Here is a 17,500-nt window from a genome sequence, read left to right as displayed (position 1 = left end):
TTTTGTTTTCCTATCGAAGTGGATTTTTCTACAGAATTTTGCCAGGGAGAACCCTTTTCTTGCCATGGGTTCTTTTACGTGAGCTAAGTGCATGCTGCACACGGGACCTCGGTTAATTGTCTCACCCGAATGGCTGGGAAAGGTAAAAAAAGGCATAAGAAGAGGTTTGGGTAAAGCCTTTCAGTCGAGCCCTAGACACAGTGGATATACTTTAAAACCACTTTGACAATGGGACCTCTAACCTTTAATACTGTGTGTGTGTGTGTGTGTGTGTGTGTGTGTGTGTGTGTTAAAATTTCTATATTCTAATTCAGTTTGTTTCGTTTCATTCCGTTCTAATCTATTTCTGCTCATTTCAGGTTGTTTTTCTTTTCATTCTGTTCTGTTCTATTTTTTCTCATCTTTCTCTTCGTTCATGGGCTGTAAATCCCACGTTCACTCGTATGTATTCGGTGAGCGTTTACGTGTATGACCGTTTTTACCCCGCCATGTAGGCAGCCATACTCCGTTCTCGGGGGTGTGCATGCTGGGTATGTTCTTGTTTCCATAACCCACCGAACACTGGCATGGATTACAGGATCTTTAACGTGCATATTCTATCTTCTGCATGCATGTACACACACGAAGGGGGTGCAGGCACTAGCAGGTCTGCACACATGTTGACATGGGAGATCAGAAAAATCTCCACCCTTTACCCACCAGGCGCCGTAACCGAGATTCGAACCCGGGACCCTCAGATTGAAAGTCCAACGCTTTAACCACTCGCCTATTGCGCCCGTCCTTATGTTCTTTTTGATTGAGTCAGCAGTATTGACTGGATTGCTTTCACTGCAGACGACTGAAACACGGTCGGTGATGTGGCAATTAAAAAAAAAATTTTCTTTCTTTGCAGTAGCATGGGAGAATACCCCTAATAATCGGTTGATAAAGCTCAGTATATAATGAAGTTACTTCCCTTTGACCCTCTCTCTCTCTCTCTCTCTCTCTCTCTCTCTCTCTCTCATTTCAATTTTCAATATCTCTGTCACTGTCGCTTTCCTCTCCCTGAACTGCTCGGTCTGTCTGTCTGTCTTTCTCTGCCCCCCTCTGTCTGTCTGTCTGTCTGTCCTCTATAATTATTTTAATGATAAATCACATAACACTATAGAATGGATAGCTGAGTTTGGTTATATTATTATTCCTTTTTGATTCTTTTCAAAGTGTTTATTCTATTTGTCTGAGTTCGAGGAACTTTGAAAAAAAGGTTGTGAGAGGGTATGTGAGAGGTACTACTGGAGCGAACGGATTGTGTTCTGCTATACTTGTGCTAAACAAAAAATACCCCCCCCCCCCCCCCGCCGCCGCCCCCTTGTCAATAGACCCCTGCAGGTAATGACAATAGTGTCAAAGTGTCAGCTGTCAAGTGTCTCTATCTCTCTGTCTCTGTCTGTCTGTCTGTCTGTCTCTCTCTGTCTCTGTCTCTCTCTGTGTGTGTCTCTCTCTGTGTGTCTCTCTGTCTGTCTGTCTCTGTCTGTCTGTCTCTGTCTGTCTGTCTCTGTCTCTCTGTCTGTCTGTCTCTGTGTCTCTCTGTGTGTCTTTGTGTGTCTCTGTCTCTGTCTGTCTCTCTCTCTGTCTCTGTGTCTCTGTCTGTCTCTGTCTCTCTGTCTCTCTGTCTGTCTGTCTCTGTCTCTCTGTCTCTCTGTCTCTCTGTGTGTCTCTGTCTGTCTCTGTCTCTCTGTGTGTCTGTGTGTCTGTGTCTGTGTCTGTGTCTCTGTCTGTCTCTGTCTCTCTCTGTGTCTCTGTCTGTCTCTGTGTCTCTGTCTCTCTCTGTCTCTCTCTCTCCACACTCCCTCTATCCCTTTCCCATCAGCTGGCCCATGGAATGTCTCACTGACAAGCGGTCATCACCCCTTGCTAGCTGTGAAAACTTTTCATCAGACAAGACGAGACCCACATTTTCCCCCTTAGTCCTGAATAATGTTCAACAGCTCATCCCTTTTCCAGCATGACTGAACTAGAAATTAATGACTATTAGTGAGTGAGTGAGTGAGTGAGTGAGTGTGAGAGTTTCAGAATTTGTTGGTTGTATTTTTGATTGTGTACTTTTTATGATTGTGTGCTGTGACTTGTGTGCCGCGTGTGCTTGTGTGTGTGTTGTGCGTGTGTGTGTGTGTTGTGTGTGTGTGTGTGTGTGTGTGTGTGTGTGTGTGTGAATAATTTTTGATAATGTTTGGTATCTTGTGTTTATTTTCTTTCCTTTTTGATATTTACGCGTGTGTTCCGTTTGTAAACGCCTAGGGCTTATTTTCAAGATTAGGCGTAAATGCTCATAATAATAATGATGATGATGATAACAATAACGATAATAATACGAGCACAGCATGTTCTGTTTCCACAACCCTCCCCCATCCCCCCACTTTTTTTTGTTTGTTTGTTTTTGTTTTGAATGTTTCAGTGTTTCTTTGTTCCTTTAACTCACTCAGTACGGCCAGTCCTCTCTTCTCCTCTACACAGACCCCTCGGATGTCCAGTGGGTGTCTGAATGACCCAACCTTTAGCTTCCGTCGTCAGAATTGTGGTATTCTTTGTCAGCATTCACCTCTTCAGTATAAGAGCCTTCCGCTCGCAATATTTTGATGATGGTAATTGGGGTGAAACGCTGTTAACGCCGTCTCTTTCGCCGTTCGTATGGAGAGAGTTAATCAGCATGAGGGGTAAGTGAGAACTGTTCTCTGTGCCCTCATGACACTCGTGATGACATGCCAGAGGGAACGAAAAGAAGCTGCGTACAAAAAAGTTTATTCATTCAATTATTTATTTAGTTACTTACTTATTCATTTATCTATCTGTTTGTTTATCTATTTTATACATTGATTTGTTTATTTATTTGTTTATTGATTTGTTCGTGTGTTCATTTATTTGCTTGATTTATCTATTTGATTTATTGATTTGTTTATCCATTTATTTATCTATTTTATCTATTTATGTATTCATTTATTTATGTGTTCATTTATTTGCTTGTTTATTTATCTATTGATTTATTTATTTGTTTATCCATTTATTTATTTATCAATTTATCTATTTATGTATTCATTTATTCATTTATTTATTTATCAATTTATCTATTTATGTATTCATTTATCCATTTATTTATTTATCAATTTATCTATTTATGTATTCATTTATTCATTTATTTATTTACTGATGACATGCTGCAGATAAGACTGCACTCTGTAAAACAGGGGGGCGTGTGGGGTGGGGGTGTGGGGTGGTGGGGGTGTGGGGTGGGGTGTGGAGTGGTGGGGGTGTTGGGTGGAGTTGTGGGGTGCTGGGGGTGTGGGGTGGTGGGGGTGTGGGGTGGATGGGGCTGGACACTGTATGTGTGTAAACAGCAGCGCTTTAGACACGGGCGAGGAAATTCGGTATGTGGTCTTTTTTTTTTAAATTTATTTTTATCTTTATTTTTTTTGGTGATATAATCAGCATTAGCAGCGATTCACACTCGTTTCGGCGTTATCACACTGATGACATGCTCTAGAGAGATAAGACTGCACACACTATCAGACACGACTGTGTGTGTGTATGTGTGTGTGTGGAGAGGGGGAGGGGTGAGGGGGGGCAGGAGGGGTCCGCGGGGGGCGTGGTGGTGAGGGGTGAGGGGGACACAGCGTGTTTGTAAACAACAGCCCTTCAGACAAGGGCGAGGCAATAGAGACTGTGTTGTTGTTTTCTGTTTTTGTTTTGGTTTATTTTATTTTATTTATTTATTTATGTCTATCAGCATTAGCATTATCTGCGTGATTGGAGGTTTGGAGGGGGTAGTGGGGGTAGGGGGGGGGGGGGGTGCGGGGCTCAAGGGTGTATGTAAACAGCAGCATTTCAGACAAGGGCGAGGCGACATAGCTTTATAGAAACAACATTTTTCAATCTTTTATCATTCTTTTTTTTCTTTTTTCTTTTTTTTTTTTTTTTTTTGTTTGTAAATCAGCATGAGCAGTAATGAAAGCTTGTTTGGGCGCTGTGATGACATGAAGAGAGAAGACTGCACATTGAGAGAACGAACGAACGAACGAACGAACGAACGAAATTGTATTTTTCCAGGGTGTTGATATAAGCATAATGACGAGAATGATTTTTTTTCCACCCAGTCCTTGGGTACAAAACTGAATAAATAAATACAAAAAAGAAAAAGAAACACACGAGAATAAACAGAGAAAATTCATATCAGAAGAGAGGAAAAGAAAGAGAGAGGGGGGTGTGGAGAGAGACAGGGGAGAGTAAAGAAGAAGAAGAAGAAGAAGAAAGAGAGAGAGAGAGAGAGAGAGAGAGAGAGAGAGGAGGTTGTGGACTGTGTGTGTGTGTGTGTGTGTGTGTGTGTGTGTGTGTGTGTGTGTGTGTGTGTGTGTGTGTGAACAGGGATGCTAGAAGGAAGGGAGGACATATCTGGACGGTGTGAAAGGATTCCTTCAGTTTCTTCCCCTTCACCCACACTGAAGTAGTGTTTTAGCCCTGGTTTTGTGTGTGTGTGTTTTTGTTTGTTTGTTTCCTGGCATTTTGTTTTGTTTAACTTTAAAAAAACAACAACATTTATTTATTATGTTTAAGGCTTTTTGTGCTTTATTTCATTTTATTTCATGTATCCAGATATTTTCTATGTAATTTAATTTTATCTAGTTTTGTTTTTGTTTTAGTTTGTTTCGTTTGTGTGTGTGTGTGTGTGTGTGTGTGTGTGTGTGTGTGTGTGTGTGTGTGTGTGTGTGTGTGTGTGTGTGTGTGTGTGTGTTCATTTCACTTTATTGTATTTTACTTTATTCAAGGTGTGTGTGTGTGTGTGTGTGTGTGTGTGTGTGTGTGTGTGTGTGTGTGTGTGTGTGTGTGTGTGTGTTTCCAGCCTGCCCCAACTTCCTGGAGAGAACGATCAACATCACTCAATGCACCAGTCTGATCCGTTTTGACGACCTCTTTGACAACTCCTACAACACCTTCTGCAGGTACTCAAACTCACGCTCCCTCTTTTAAATGGGACGACTGGGGCCACCACACAGTCGAGTATTATCCACTTCACGGATGCGTCTTTGGGATGTGTGTTGGTCTAGATTTCCAGCAAGACCAACAACACTGCAAGTGTCTAGTATCTCTCGGGCCTGGTTGATGTCGGGATATTATTATTATGATGTACAGCGTAGAGTACAACCTTGTCACGTAGTCCCCAACCTGAATGGACCTCCGTAGCATTTTCATCATCATCATCATCGTCGTCGTCGTTATCCTCCTTCTCTTCCTTCATTACCAATATAAAGAAAGGTCCCACATTATTTGCATTTATATATGCATTTCTTTTTATCACAACACATTTCTCTGTGTGAAATTCGGGCTGCTCTCCCCAAGGAGAGCGCGTCGCTACACCACAGCGCCACCCCTTTTTCTGTATTTTTTCCTGCGTGCAGGTTTATTTGTTTTTCCTATCGAAGTGGATTTTTCTACAGAATTTTGCCAGGAACAACCCTTTTGTTGCCGTGGTTGTTTTTTTGTTTTTTTTACGTGCGCTAAGTGCATGCTGCACACGGGACCTCGGTTTATCGTCTCATCCGAATGACTAGCGTCCAGACCACCACTCAAGGTCTAGTGGAGGGGGAGAAAATATCGGCGGCTGAGCCGTGATTCGAACCAGCGCGCTCAGATTCTCTTGCTTCCTAGGCGGACGCGTTACCTCTAGGCCATCACTCCACATTATTCCACTCCATTATGTGGCCGTTCATGCCCTGCTCTCACGGTGACCTGAGATTCGATACCCTTCCACTTCCACGCTCGGGGTGAGTCTTGTCAAGGTCTTCAGTGTCGGTACATTCTTTGAGGACTGTCGTTGGAGGGACGTGGTGGCGGTCTCCACTCTTTGGGAGACACTCACTCAGTCTGGCTCCGCGACTGAGCCATTATTATCGTCAGTATGGAGTGGCGGGGGAGGGCTTAGTGGGCGATTTCCTAAGTACGTGAAATCAAAACAGGTACTACAACAGACACCACCGAACTGACTCAGCAGCAGTGCAGGGTTTCCTCTGGTGTGTGGCCTCCTGGCGACCTTAACATCGATGGTTCCCTGTGGACTGCCGGCGGCGCTGGGCCTTGTGACTCGGAGTGAGCGACGTGGGAGTGATGTCACTGAAAACGGCGCAGATGATGGGGCAGGGAAAAAAAATCCCGCTCTTCCTCGTCCTCCTTCTGACGGCTGCAGTGGCCAAATGGTTAAAGGTTGTGAAAGGTTGTGTCCATGACACTGGTCCCCTCCCCCTTTATCTTCGGTATTTTGTGTGTATCAATTGTATGTACCTCCTTTTGCAAAACAGGCCGGTGGTCTTGCAGTAAAAATATTTGTCTGAGTTATGAGTTCTCCTTCTCCTCGTCCTCCATTTACTCTTCCTCCTTCTCTTCCCCCCTCTCCTCCCCCCTCCTCCTCCTCATCTTTCTCTCTTCCTCCTTTTCTGTATCCTCTTTCTCCTGCTCAGTGTTCTCGCTCTCCTCCTCCCCCTCCTCCTTCTCCTTCAACCCCCCCCCCCCAGCCCCTCATCTTTCTCCTTTTCTTGTTTCTGCTCCTCCTTCTCCTGTTCCTCCTCCTCCTCCACTACCACCACCTCCTCCTCCTCCTCCACCTCCTCTTCCTCCTCCTCCTCCTACTCCACCTCCTCTTCCTCCACCTCTTCCTCCTTCTCCTCCTCCACCTCCTCCTCTTCCTCCTCCTTCTCCACCTCCTCATCTTCCTCCACCTCCTCCTCTTCCTCCACCTCCTTCTCCTCCTCCACCTCCTCCACCTCCTCCTCTTCCTCCTCCTTCTCCACCTCCTCCTCTTCCTCCACCTCCTCCTCTTCCTCCTCCTCTTCCTCCACCTCCTTTTCTTCCTTCAACCCTTATCTTTCTCCTTTTCTTGTTTCTGTTTCTCCTTCTCCTGTTCCTCTTGCTCGATCTCCTCCTCCTCCTTCTCCTCCACCTCCTCCTTCTCCTTCACCCCCCCACCCCCCATCTTTCTCCTTTTCGTGTTTCTGTTCCTCATTCTCCTTCTCCTGTTCCTTCTTGCTCGATCTCCTCCTCCTCCTTCTCCTCCACCTCCATCTCCTCCTCCTCCTCCTTCTCCTCCACCTCCACCTCCTCCTCCACCTCCACCTCCTCCTCCTCCTCCTTCTCCTCCACCTTCATCTCCTCCTCCTCCTCCTTCTCCTCCACCTCCACCTCCTCCTCCTCCTCCTCCTCCTCCTCCACCTCCACCTCCTCCTCCTCCTCCTTCTCCTCCACCTCCATCTCCTCCTCCTTCTCCTCCACCTCCACCTCCTCCTCCTCCTCCTTCTCCTCCACCTCCATCTCCTCCTCCTTCTCCTCCACCTCCTCCTCCTTCTCCTCCACCTCCTCCTCCTTCTCCTCCACCTCCTCCTCCTCCTCCTTCTCCTCCACCTCCATCTCCTCCTCCTTCTCCTCCACCTCCACCTCCTCCTCCTCCTCCTTCTCCCCCACCTCCTCCTCCTCCTTCTCCTCCACCTCCATCTCCTCCTCCTCCTCCTTCTCCTCCACCTCCACCTCCTCCTCCTCCTCCTCCTTCTCCTCCTCCTCCTCCTCCTCTTTCTCATGCTGCAGTGCTGTGTGTGACCGTGTCATTGCAGGTCACTGAACGCCAGTCTGCAGTGTTCCAGAGAGGTGTCCTCAGACTGTCCGCTCTTCTCCCAGCTCTTCTTTGACCTGCTGCCTCGGGGCATCGATGACACTGCCGACACCATCTGTTCCGCTGGTCAGTTGAGTTTGTTGATGATCAGGTTTGTTCGTTTGTTTGTTCTAGTTTGTTTGGCTGACAGATAGATGAGCTGATGATCAGGTTTGTTTGTTCTAGTTTGTCTAGCTGACAGATAGATGAGTTGATGATCAGGTTTGTTTGTTCTAGTTTGTCTAGCTGACAGACAGATGAGTTGATCATCACCCTTTACCCACCAGGCGCCGTTACCGAGATTGGAATCCGGGACCCTCAGATTGAAAGTCTAATGCTTTAGCTACTTGGCTATTGCGCCCGTCGATTCTGCTTCTTTATCAGTAAAGGTAGTAGTAGTAGTAATAGTAGCAGTCATCATGTTCATTATTATCATTAGTAGCACTAACATTATTATCATTAGTAGTAGTATTAGTATCATTATCGTAATTAGTATTGGTATTTTCATCAGCAGCAGAAGCAGCAGCAACACTAGTTGTAGTAGTGGTAGTGTTATCATCACCATCATCATCATTATCATCATTTCTTTATCATTATCATTATCATATCCGTATATTTCTCCCTCTGTTTGTCTACTTTTTTCACAGTCATTGTCTTCCTCACTGTCTTCGAACATTACTTCCTGCTCCACCTCTTTAAACTAATCAGTATCGTTATTGCCGTTGCAGGTTGCGACAACTTTGAAGAAGCCTTGACTCATCTGGAGTCGTGTAAATCATACGTCACCAACTTACCAGATGATCTGGATAGCGCCTGCAGGTATCTCGTGTGTGTGTGTGTGTGTGTGTGTGTGTGTGTGTGTGTGTGTGTGTGTGTGGAGTGTGTGTGTGTGTGTGTGTGTGTGTGTGTGTGTGTGTGTGTGTGTGTGCGTGGGTGAGGAGGGTGTGTATGAATGCGTGCGTGCGTGTGTGTGTGTGTCGTTGTCACGAACTTCTAAGTCCGATCTCTTCTATTTTTCTCTCTTGTTTCGGTCAGGTTTAGCAGCATTTTGTACGCTATGTACATCAGCTGCTTTCTATCGCCGAAGCAACTTCACCAAGACACCATATCTCAGCACCCTTCAGGTTGGCTTTGTGGATCAAATAGTTTCTTTAATAGGTTCGGTGACTTGTCTGAATAGTTTTAGGAATAGGTTCGGTGACTTGTTGTCTGAATAGTTTTAGGAATAGGTTCGGTGACTTGTCTGAATAGTTTTAGGAATAGGTTCGGTGACTTGTCTGAATAGTTTTAGGAATAGGTTCGGTGACTTGTTGTCTGAAAAGTTTTAGGAATAGGTTCGGTGACTTGTTGTCTGAATAGTTTTAGGAATAGGTTCGGTGACTTGTTGTCTGAATAGTTTTAGGAATAGGTTCGGTGACTTGTTGTCTGAATAGTTTTAGGAATAGGTTCGGTGACTTGTCTGAATAGTTTTAGGAATAGGTTCGGTGACTTGTCTGAATAGTTTTAGGAATAGGTTCGGTGACTTGTTGTCTGAAAAGTTTTAGGAATAGGTTCGGTGACTTGTTGTCTGAATAGTTTTAGGAATAGGTTCGGTGACTTGTTGTCTGAATAGTTTTAGGAATAGGTTCGGTGACTTGTTGTCTGAATAGTTTTAGGAATAGGTTCGGTGACTTGTTGTCTGAATAGTTTTAGGAATAGGTTCGGTGACTTGTCTGAATAGTTTTAGGAATAGGTTCGGTGACTTGTTGTCTGAATAGTTTTAGGAATAGGTTCGGTGACTTGTCTGAATAGTTTTAGGAATAGGTTCAGTGACTTGTCTGAATAGTTTTAGGAATAGGTTCAGTGACTTGTCTGAATAGTTTTAGGAATAGGTTCGGTGACTTGTTGTCAGAATAGTTTTAGGAATAGGTTCGGTGACGTGTTGTCAGAATAGTTTCAGGAATATGTTCGGTGACTTGTTGTCTGAATAGTTTCAGGAATAGGTTCAGTGACTTGTTGTCTGAATAGTTTTAGGAATAGGTTCAGTGACTTGTCTAAATAGTTTTAGGAATAGGTTCAGTGACTTTTCTGAATAGTTTCAGGAATAGGTTCAGTGACTTTTCTGAATAGTTTTAGGAATAGGTTCAGTGACTTGTCTGAATAGTTTTAGGAATAGGTTCAGTGACGTGTTGTCAGAATAGTTTCAGGAATATGTTCGGTGACTTGTTGTCTGAATAGTTTCAGGAATAGGTTCAGTGACTTGTTGTCTGAATAGTTTCAGGAATAGGTACAGTGACTTGTCTAAATAGTTTCAGGAACAGGTTCAGTGACTTGTTGTCTGAATAGTTTTAGAAATAGGTTCAGAGTCTTGATGTCTGAATAGTTTCAGGAATAGGTTCAGAGTCTTGATGTCTAAATAGTTTCTGGAATAGGTTCAGTGACATGTTGTCTGAATAGTTTCAGGAATAGGTTCAGTGACTTGTTGTCTGAATAGTTTCAGGAACAGGTTCAGTGACTTGTTGTCTGAATAGTTTCAGGAATAGGTTCAGAGTCTTGATGTCTGAATAGTTTCAGAAATAGGTTCAGATTCTTGATGTCTAAATAGTTTCAGGAATAGGTTCAGAGTCTTGATGTCTAAATAGTTTCAGGAATAGGTTCAGAGTCTTGATGTCTGAATAGTTTCAGTTCAGGAATAGGTTCAGTGACTTGTTGTCGGAATAGTTTTAGAAATAGGGTTCAGTGACTCGCTGTTTAAACCATATGTTTAAGGCTACAAGTTAAAGGTCTCATAATAGCCATCGAACCATTGAACTCATGTTCACTGTGTCTAGGACTCGGTATTGGAAGACGAGACCAAGTCCTCTCGTTCACGCCGTTTTAACCCTTTCACCGCCAGTCAATTTAGAGTAGAAAATTCCCTTGTGGTATAAACACAGTAAAGACAGTGGCTAAGAATAGCTGGGGATTCCCCCTGCGATGTATAGAAAATATGGCCTATCCTACCACCGAACATTGATTCTCTCCATACGAACGGCGAAAGAGACGACGTTAAGAGCGTTTCACCCCAATTACCATCATCAAAATATTGCAAGAGGAAGGCTCTTATACTGAAGAGGTGAATGTTGACAAAGAATACCACAGTTCTGACGACGAAAGGTTGGGTCATTCAGACACCCACTGGACATCCGAGGGGTCTGTGTAGAGGAGAAGAGAGGACTGGCCGTACTGAGTGAGTTAAGAGCAGTAGGTTCCTGTATAACAGACCAATGAATGGTCACCTTTCAGTGACATGGGTCCTCTACCAGGCCTGTGCATAAATGCGAGCTTGGCGGTGAAAGGGTTAATTAACCTTGCACCCCAACCGAAGTCAGGTTACCATGCAGACAAACATCTGATTGATACAACTTGCTAGCAATGTTGACATTTATTCATTTATTGAAGCTCCCTTTTTTTGTTTTTTTTGTTTTTGTTTTTTGTTTGTTTGTTTTTTGCTACCCATATCTAGGTCATAGCAAGCGTAGCTGAAGCTAAGTTTCGCAGACAACAGTATGCTCGCGAGAGAGAGAGGGAGAGACAGACAGACAGACAGACAGACAGACAGACAAAGACAGAGACAAAGACAGAGACAAAGACAGACAGAGAGAGGGGGTGGGGGAAGGAGAAACAGAAAAGAGAAGTGAGAACTGTTACTGCAAGGCAGCGGTTGCGAAACGGGTACACAGAGAGAGAGAGGGGGGGGGAGGAGAGGGAGAGAGAAAGGGGGGCGGTGGGGAGAGAGAGAGAGGGAGAGAGAGAAGGAGAGCGGGGTGGGGAGAGAGAGAGAGGGAGAGACAGAGAGAGAGAAAGATACAGACAGAGACTGAGACAGAGACAGACAGACAGACATAGACAGATCAAGAGAGAGAGATGAAAAAGAGAGGAGAGAGAGGGACAGAGACAGACAGACAGACGAAAAGAGAGAGAGATGAAAGGAGAAAGAGAAAGAGAGAGAGGGAAGGAGAAAGAGAGAGAGAGAGAGACAGACAGACAGACAGACAGACAGACAGATAGACAGACAGAAACACAGACACACAGACACAAGGACAGAGGGAGAGAGAGACAGACAGACAGACGGAGAGAGAGACAAACAGACAGACGGAGAGAGAGAGAGAGAGAGAGAGAGAGAGAGAGAGAGAGAGAGAGAGAGAGAGAGAGAGAGAAGACAGGAAGATGTAAAGAGAACACAAAATATCAGTTTCGAAAGACTGACACAACAGCTTTTTTGTTTGGAAACAATTTGCACGCATTCGGCTCAGTTTCGTTTCAGACTATCATTTCTGTCTTCTTGTCTTGATTTCATTCTTCCTTCCTTTCTTTCTTTCGTTTTTCTTTCCTGTTTTCTTTCCTTCCTTCCCTCTTTCTCTCTTTCTTTCCCTTTTCTCTCTTTCTTTGGACGTTTTTTTTCCCTTTCTTTTCTGTTTCCTGTTATTCGCTCGTCTCTTTACTACAACTTTTCGGGATTTTTTTCCCTCTATTGTGTGTGTGTGTGTGTGTGTGTGTGTGTGTGTGTGTGTGTGTGTGTGTGTGTGTGTGTGTGTGTGTGTGTGTGTGTGTGTGTGTGTGTGTGTGTGTTTGGTTGGTTGGCTGTTCGTTTGTTTTGTCTGTCTTTTTCTTTTCTCGTCAATAAATTGCGATGTTCGCAAGACAGTAATGTTATATGTTTCTAGATTTTCTTAGTTCCTTTGGTTCGTACGTTTGTTTCTGTTTATTTTTTCATTCCTTCTTCTTCTTCTATCTTTCGTTTTGAATTTTTTTTCTTTTTTTTTTCTTTCTTTCTTTCTTTCCTTTCCCGTCAATAAAGTGCGATGTTTGTGAGACACTAACATGCGCAATTTCTGAGTTCCTTTGCATCATTCGTCGCCTTAGAGGTATGTCCTTTATGTCTACTTTCTTTCATTCCTTCCTTCCTTTCTTTCTTCCTTCCTTTCTTTATTTCCTTCCTTTCTTTTTTCTTCCTTTCTTTCCTTTCTTTCTTTCTTTCCTTCCTTTCTTTTTTCTTCCTTTCTTTCTTTCCTTTCTTTCTTTATTTCCTTCCTTTCTTTTTCTTCCTTTCTTTCTTTCCTTCCTTCCTTCCTTTCTTTCCTTTCTTTCTTTATTTCCTTCCTTTCTTTTTCTTCCTTTCTTTCTTTCCTTCCTTCCTTTCTTTCTTTCCTTCCTTTCTTTCTTCCTTTCTTTCTGTCCTTTCTTTCTTTATTTCCTTCCTTTCTTTTTTCTTCCTTCCTTTCTTTTTTTCTTCCTTCCTTTCTTTATTTCCTTTCTTTCTTTTTTCTTCCTTTCTTTCTTTATTTCCTTTCTTTCTTTTTTCTTCCCTTCCTTTCTTTATTTCCTTCCTTTCTTTTTTCTTCCTTCCTTTCTTTATTTCCTTCCTTTCTTTTTTTCTTCCTTCCTTTCTTTATTTCCTTTCTTTCTTTTTTCTTCCTTCCTTTCTTTATTTCCTTTCTTTCTTTCTCCTTCCCTTCCTTTCTTTCTTTGTTTCCTTCCTTCCTTCCTTCCTTTCTTTCTTTGTTTGTGTCTTTATTTCCTTCCTTTCTTTATTTCCTTCCTTTCTTTCTTTCTTTCCTTTCTTTCTTTCTCCTTCCCTTCCTTTCTTTCTTTGTTTCTTTCTTTCCTTCCTTCCTTTCTTTCTTTTTGTTCGCTTTACAGGAGTATCCTTTATTTTCGTTTTCTTTTCTTTTCTTTCTTTCTTTCCTTCTCTCTCTTTCTTTCTTTCCTTCTTTCTTTCCTTCTTTCTTTCTTTCTTTCTTTCCTTCTGTTTTTCTTTCTTCCTTTCTTCCTTCTTTCTTTCTGTCCACTTTAGAGGTATATCCTTTCTTCCGTTTTCTTTTCCCTTCTCTTTCCTTCTCTCTCTCTTTCTGTCCACTTTAGTGGAGTGTCCTTTATTCCGTTTTCTTTTTCTCTCTTTCTTTCTGTTTGTTCGCTTTAGAGGTATGTGTTTTCTTTTCTTTTTCTCTCTTTCTTTCTTTCTGTTTGTTCGCTTTAGAGGTATGTGTTTTATTTTCTTTTTCTCTCTTTCTGTTTGTTCGCTTTAGAGGTATGTGTTTTATTTTATTTTTCTCTCTTTCTGTTTGTTCGCTTTAGAGGTATCTGTTTTATTTTCTTTTTCTCTCTTTCTTTCTTTCTGTTTGTTCGCTTTAGAGGTATGTGTTTTATTTTCTTTTTCTCTTTCTTTCTTTCTTTCTTTTCTTCTTTCTTTTATTCACTGTTTCGATCGTTCTTCTTCCTTCAGAAAAAAATCATTCGTTCGGTTTTATTTGTTTGGGAGGCGGGGGTGGGGGTGGGGGTGGGGGTGGGGGGTGGGGTAGGAGGGGGGGGGGCGTGTGGGGGTGGGGGTGGGGGTGGGTGGGGGGCGGGGCGGGGCGTGTGGGGGCTCTCAAACTAAGCCTTACTGGCGTGGGGTTTTGGGTGTATGCGTGCGTCAGATATCTGCTCTTTTATTATTATTATTTTTTATTTTTTTAAAATGCAGATGTGGTGTAGCGTATAATAATGGATCAGTCGGCAAGCTTTGAAGCCTCTTTTCAAAGCTAAAACTGAAAGTGTTTGTTTTTATTTAGTCAATTATTTGTTTGTTTAGCAAGTTAATTAGCTAGTTAGTTATTTAGTTGGTTCGTTAGTTGTTTATTTATTTATTTGTTTGTTTATTTATCCATTTATTAATTATTTATTTATCGATTTATTTATTGCTTTTCTTCCCATATCTTCCGTATCTTTTCAATCTATGTACCCTCCCGCTCTCTTCGCTCTGCTGCCGATGACAGAACCTTCCGCATCCCAAAATATAAAAGAGAACAGCATGGTGGTCGAGCCTTTTCCTCATCATCTGGTGTTCAAATGTGGAACTCTTTGCCTGGCCACGTCCGTCACAGCCCCTCACTGCCTTCCTTTAAATCTAACCTCAAGACTTTTCTCTTCCAGCAACACATTCCTCTAGACCCTTTCTCATACATGAAAGTAGTTAACTGATTGTGTAGGTCTATTTGTAACGCTGTATTGTGAGTGCGTCGAATGTATGTATGTAGGGATGGATGCATGCATGCATGCATGTTTGTATGTATGTTTGTATTGTACGTACGAAATTCTATGCGCACTTACATGTCTATTGTGCATGACTGTGAGTTGAGTACGGAGTATGTTTCATATGCGTGTCTGTGAGGATTTGTAAAGCGCTTTGTGTACTGAGGAAAGCACTGATAAATGTCCAGTTATTGTTATCAAATATTTTCACTTGGTGTTCCGAGCGAGCCCTTTTTGTACAGACTATCTATCTATCCTTTTCGGTCTTGTCTTTATCTGTTTCTTCTTCTTCTCTTTCTTCTTCTTCGCTCGTGGGCTGCAATTCCCACGTTCACTCGTATGTTTATGAGTGGACTTTTACGTGTATGACCGTTTTTACCCCGCCATGTAGGCAGCCATACTCCGTCTTCAGGAGTCTTTATCTGTTTAAACCCATTAGACTGTTGCTGACGGAGTATGCTCTGTCGTCAGCGAAGAAAATGTCACCTGACCCCATTGGGGTGAAACTGAACTTAAGGTCATAATCATTAATGGAGTGATGGCCTAGAGGTAACGCGTCCGCCTAGGAAGCGAGAGAATCAGAGCGCGCTGGTTCGAATCACGGCTCGGCCGCTGATATTTTCTCCCCCTCCACTAGACCTTGAGTGGTGGTCTGGACGTTAGTCATTCGGATGAGACGATAAACCGAGGTCCCGTGTGCAGCATGCACTTAGTGCACGTAAAAGAACCCATGGCAACAAAAGGAATGTCCCTGGCAAAATTCTGTAGAAAAATCCATTTCGATAGGAAAAACAAATATTTAAAAAAAAACTGCACGCAGGAAAAAATGAAGAAAAAAGAAAAGAAAAAAAAAGGTGGCGCTGTAGTGTAGCGACGCGCTCTCCCTGGGGAGAGCAGTCCGAATTTCACACAGAGAAATCTGTTGTGATAAAAAGAGAAATACAAATACAAATATATCTGTCACTGACCACTCTTTTTTCGGACTTCTTCCTTTTTGAGAACACATAGATTTTATTCGGAAAAAAAGTTAGATTTCAAGCAAAATGAATACATAACTAACTAACTAGATATATAAATAGATGAATAAATAAATAAACAAATGAATCAATGAATGAATAAATAAAAACGGTGAATGAACTCCAGATTCACGCCACACTAATCTTATTTCACGAAGCTTCAGCAGCCAAGGAGGTAACTCAATGTTGATCCCATTGGATTCAGAATAAAGCTGACTGTAAAAAAAAAAGATAATAAATAAATAAAATAAAAAAGAAGAAGAAGAGGAATCACACCCATATACTATAAACCCTGTTGCCAGAGGGTGTTAAAACACGGGAGGCCCCGTGACATCGTAAAGGACTTCAAACCCCATTCCCATGATCGCATCTCTATGTAAAAAAATAAAAAAATAAAAAAAATTAAAAAAAAAGTTTTAAAGGCCCCATAACCTTTTCACGGCCATACACGGGGCACTTACTTCATATTCACTCGGTCTAGGGCTCGGCATTCATAGGAAGACGGGGCCCAATCCTCTCCTTCCGCCGTTTCAACCTTTCTGACCCTGTTTGAAATACACGTGGATGAAGTGAAGAAGTGTTGCAGAAAGGTGTCTTTCCCCCAAGGACACAGCCACCATGCCGACATGGTCGGTAAACTGATCTGAACTCACATCGCTGTCCAGTTGGATTTTGTTTTTTGTTTGTTTGTTTTCTGCTGAATAATACTCGCTCGCATCTTCTCTCTCTCTCTCTCTCTCTCTCTCTCTCTCTCTCTCTCTCTCTCTCTCTCTCTCTCTCTCAGCTTAATTGACCCAGCAGTCATCTTTTGTTTAACTGCATTGTTATGGCATGTCAATTAGCTCTCCGCTCCAGGTACAAAAAAGAAAAAGAAAGAAAAAAGAAAAGAAAAAGAAAGACAGAATGAAGAAAAAAAAGAAGAAAGAAAGGCGACTCAAACCCTTGACACCGTGTCCTGCAGAGTTTCGTTGTGGTAAATCTTCTGTATTGATAAACTTGGCGAGTGTCAGCACGCGCGTGCGCGCGCCAGCAGGAAGTATGTCGCAAAAGAAGAAGGAGAAAGACGACGATTATGATGAAGGAGAAGAGAGAGAGAGAGAGAGAGAGAGAGAGGGGGGGGGGGGGGGGGGGGGGGTGAAAGAAGGTGAGAGAAGAAGACGACGACGACGACGACGATGATGATGATGATGATGATGATGATGAGAGAGAAGAAGGAGAAGAAGAGGAGGAAGAAGAAGAGGAGGAGAAAGAAGAGGATGATGAAAAGAAGAAGAAGAAGAAGAAGAAGCAGGAGGAAGAGGAGAAGGAGGAGGAGGAATAAGAAGAGGGGAAACAAAAACGAAAAAAAGAAAGAGTATAAAGGAGGAAGATGTATGGGTGTGTGTACGCATGTTCTGGCATCTTGCTGCATGTCTTCACGTTAGCCAGAAGAACGCGAACAACAATTATAAACCAGACCGTAACTGCAGAACGCTTCGGTGTCAACACGTTCAGTCCAACCCCCCCCCCCACTCCCCCTCCCCACACACACACACACACACACACACACACACATGCACGTTCACACACTCACACACACAGACACGCACGCACGCACACAAAGACACACGAACGAACGAACGAACGAACGAACGAAATTTTATTTTACGAGGGTAAAGGAGTAAGCACAAAGTACTTTTTTACATCCAGCCCTCTGGGCATGAATAATAATTGGGAAAAAAGCAACAAAGTAAAAAAAAAAAAAAAAAAAAAAAAAAAAAAAAGCGAGAGTCAATTCACAACATCAACG

General features: G+C 42.9%; 1 protein-coding gene across 2 annotated transcripts in view; it reads left to right on the top strand.

The window, feature by feature from the left end:
* LOC143274882 (uncharacterized) overlaps positions 1-17,500 on the top strand; it is a 46,761-nt gene that overhangs the window by 16,930 nt on the left and 12,331 nt on the right. For both annotated transcript variants that reach the window (XM_076578856.1, XM_076578857.1), the window contains exons 5-7: positions 4,871-4,970; positions 7,626-7,750; positions 8,392-8,482. In XM_076578856.1, coding sequence (XP_076434971.1) covers positions 4,871-4,970; positions 7,626-7,750; positions 8,392-8,482 — 316 coding nt within the window. The remainder of the gene's footprint in view (positions 1-4,870; positions 4,971-7,625; positions 7,751-8,391; positions 8,483-17,500) is intronic.

This window comes from Babylonia areolata, chromosome 29 (genome assembly GCF_041734735.1).
Source record: "Babylonia areolata isolate BAREFJ2019XMU chromosome 29, ASM4173473v1, whole genome shotgun sequence".
In the NCBI taxonomy this organism is placed as follows: Eukaryota; Metazoa; Mollusca; class Gastropoda; order Neogastropoda; family Buccinidae; genus Babylonia; species Babylonia areolata.
The sequence above is the reverse complement of the archived record's forward strand: the minus strand, read 5'-3'. Positions and strand labels throughout refer to the sequence as shown.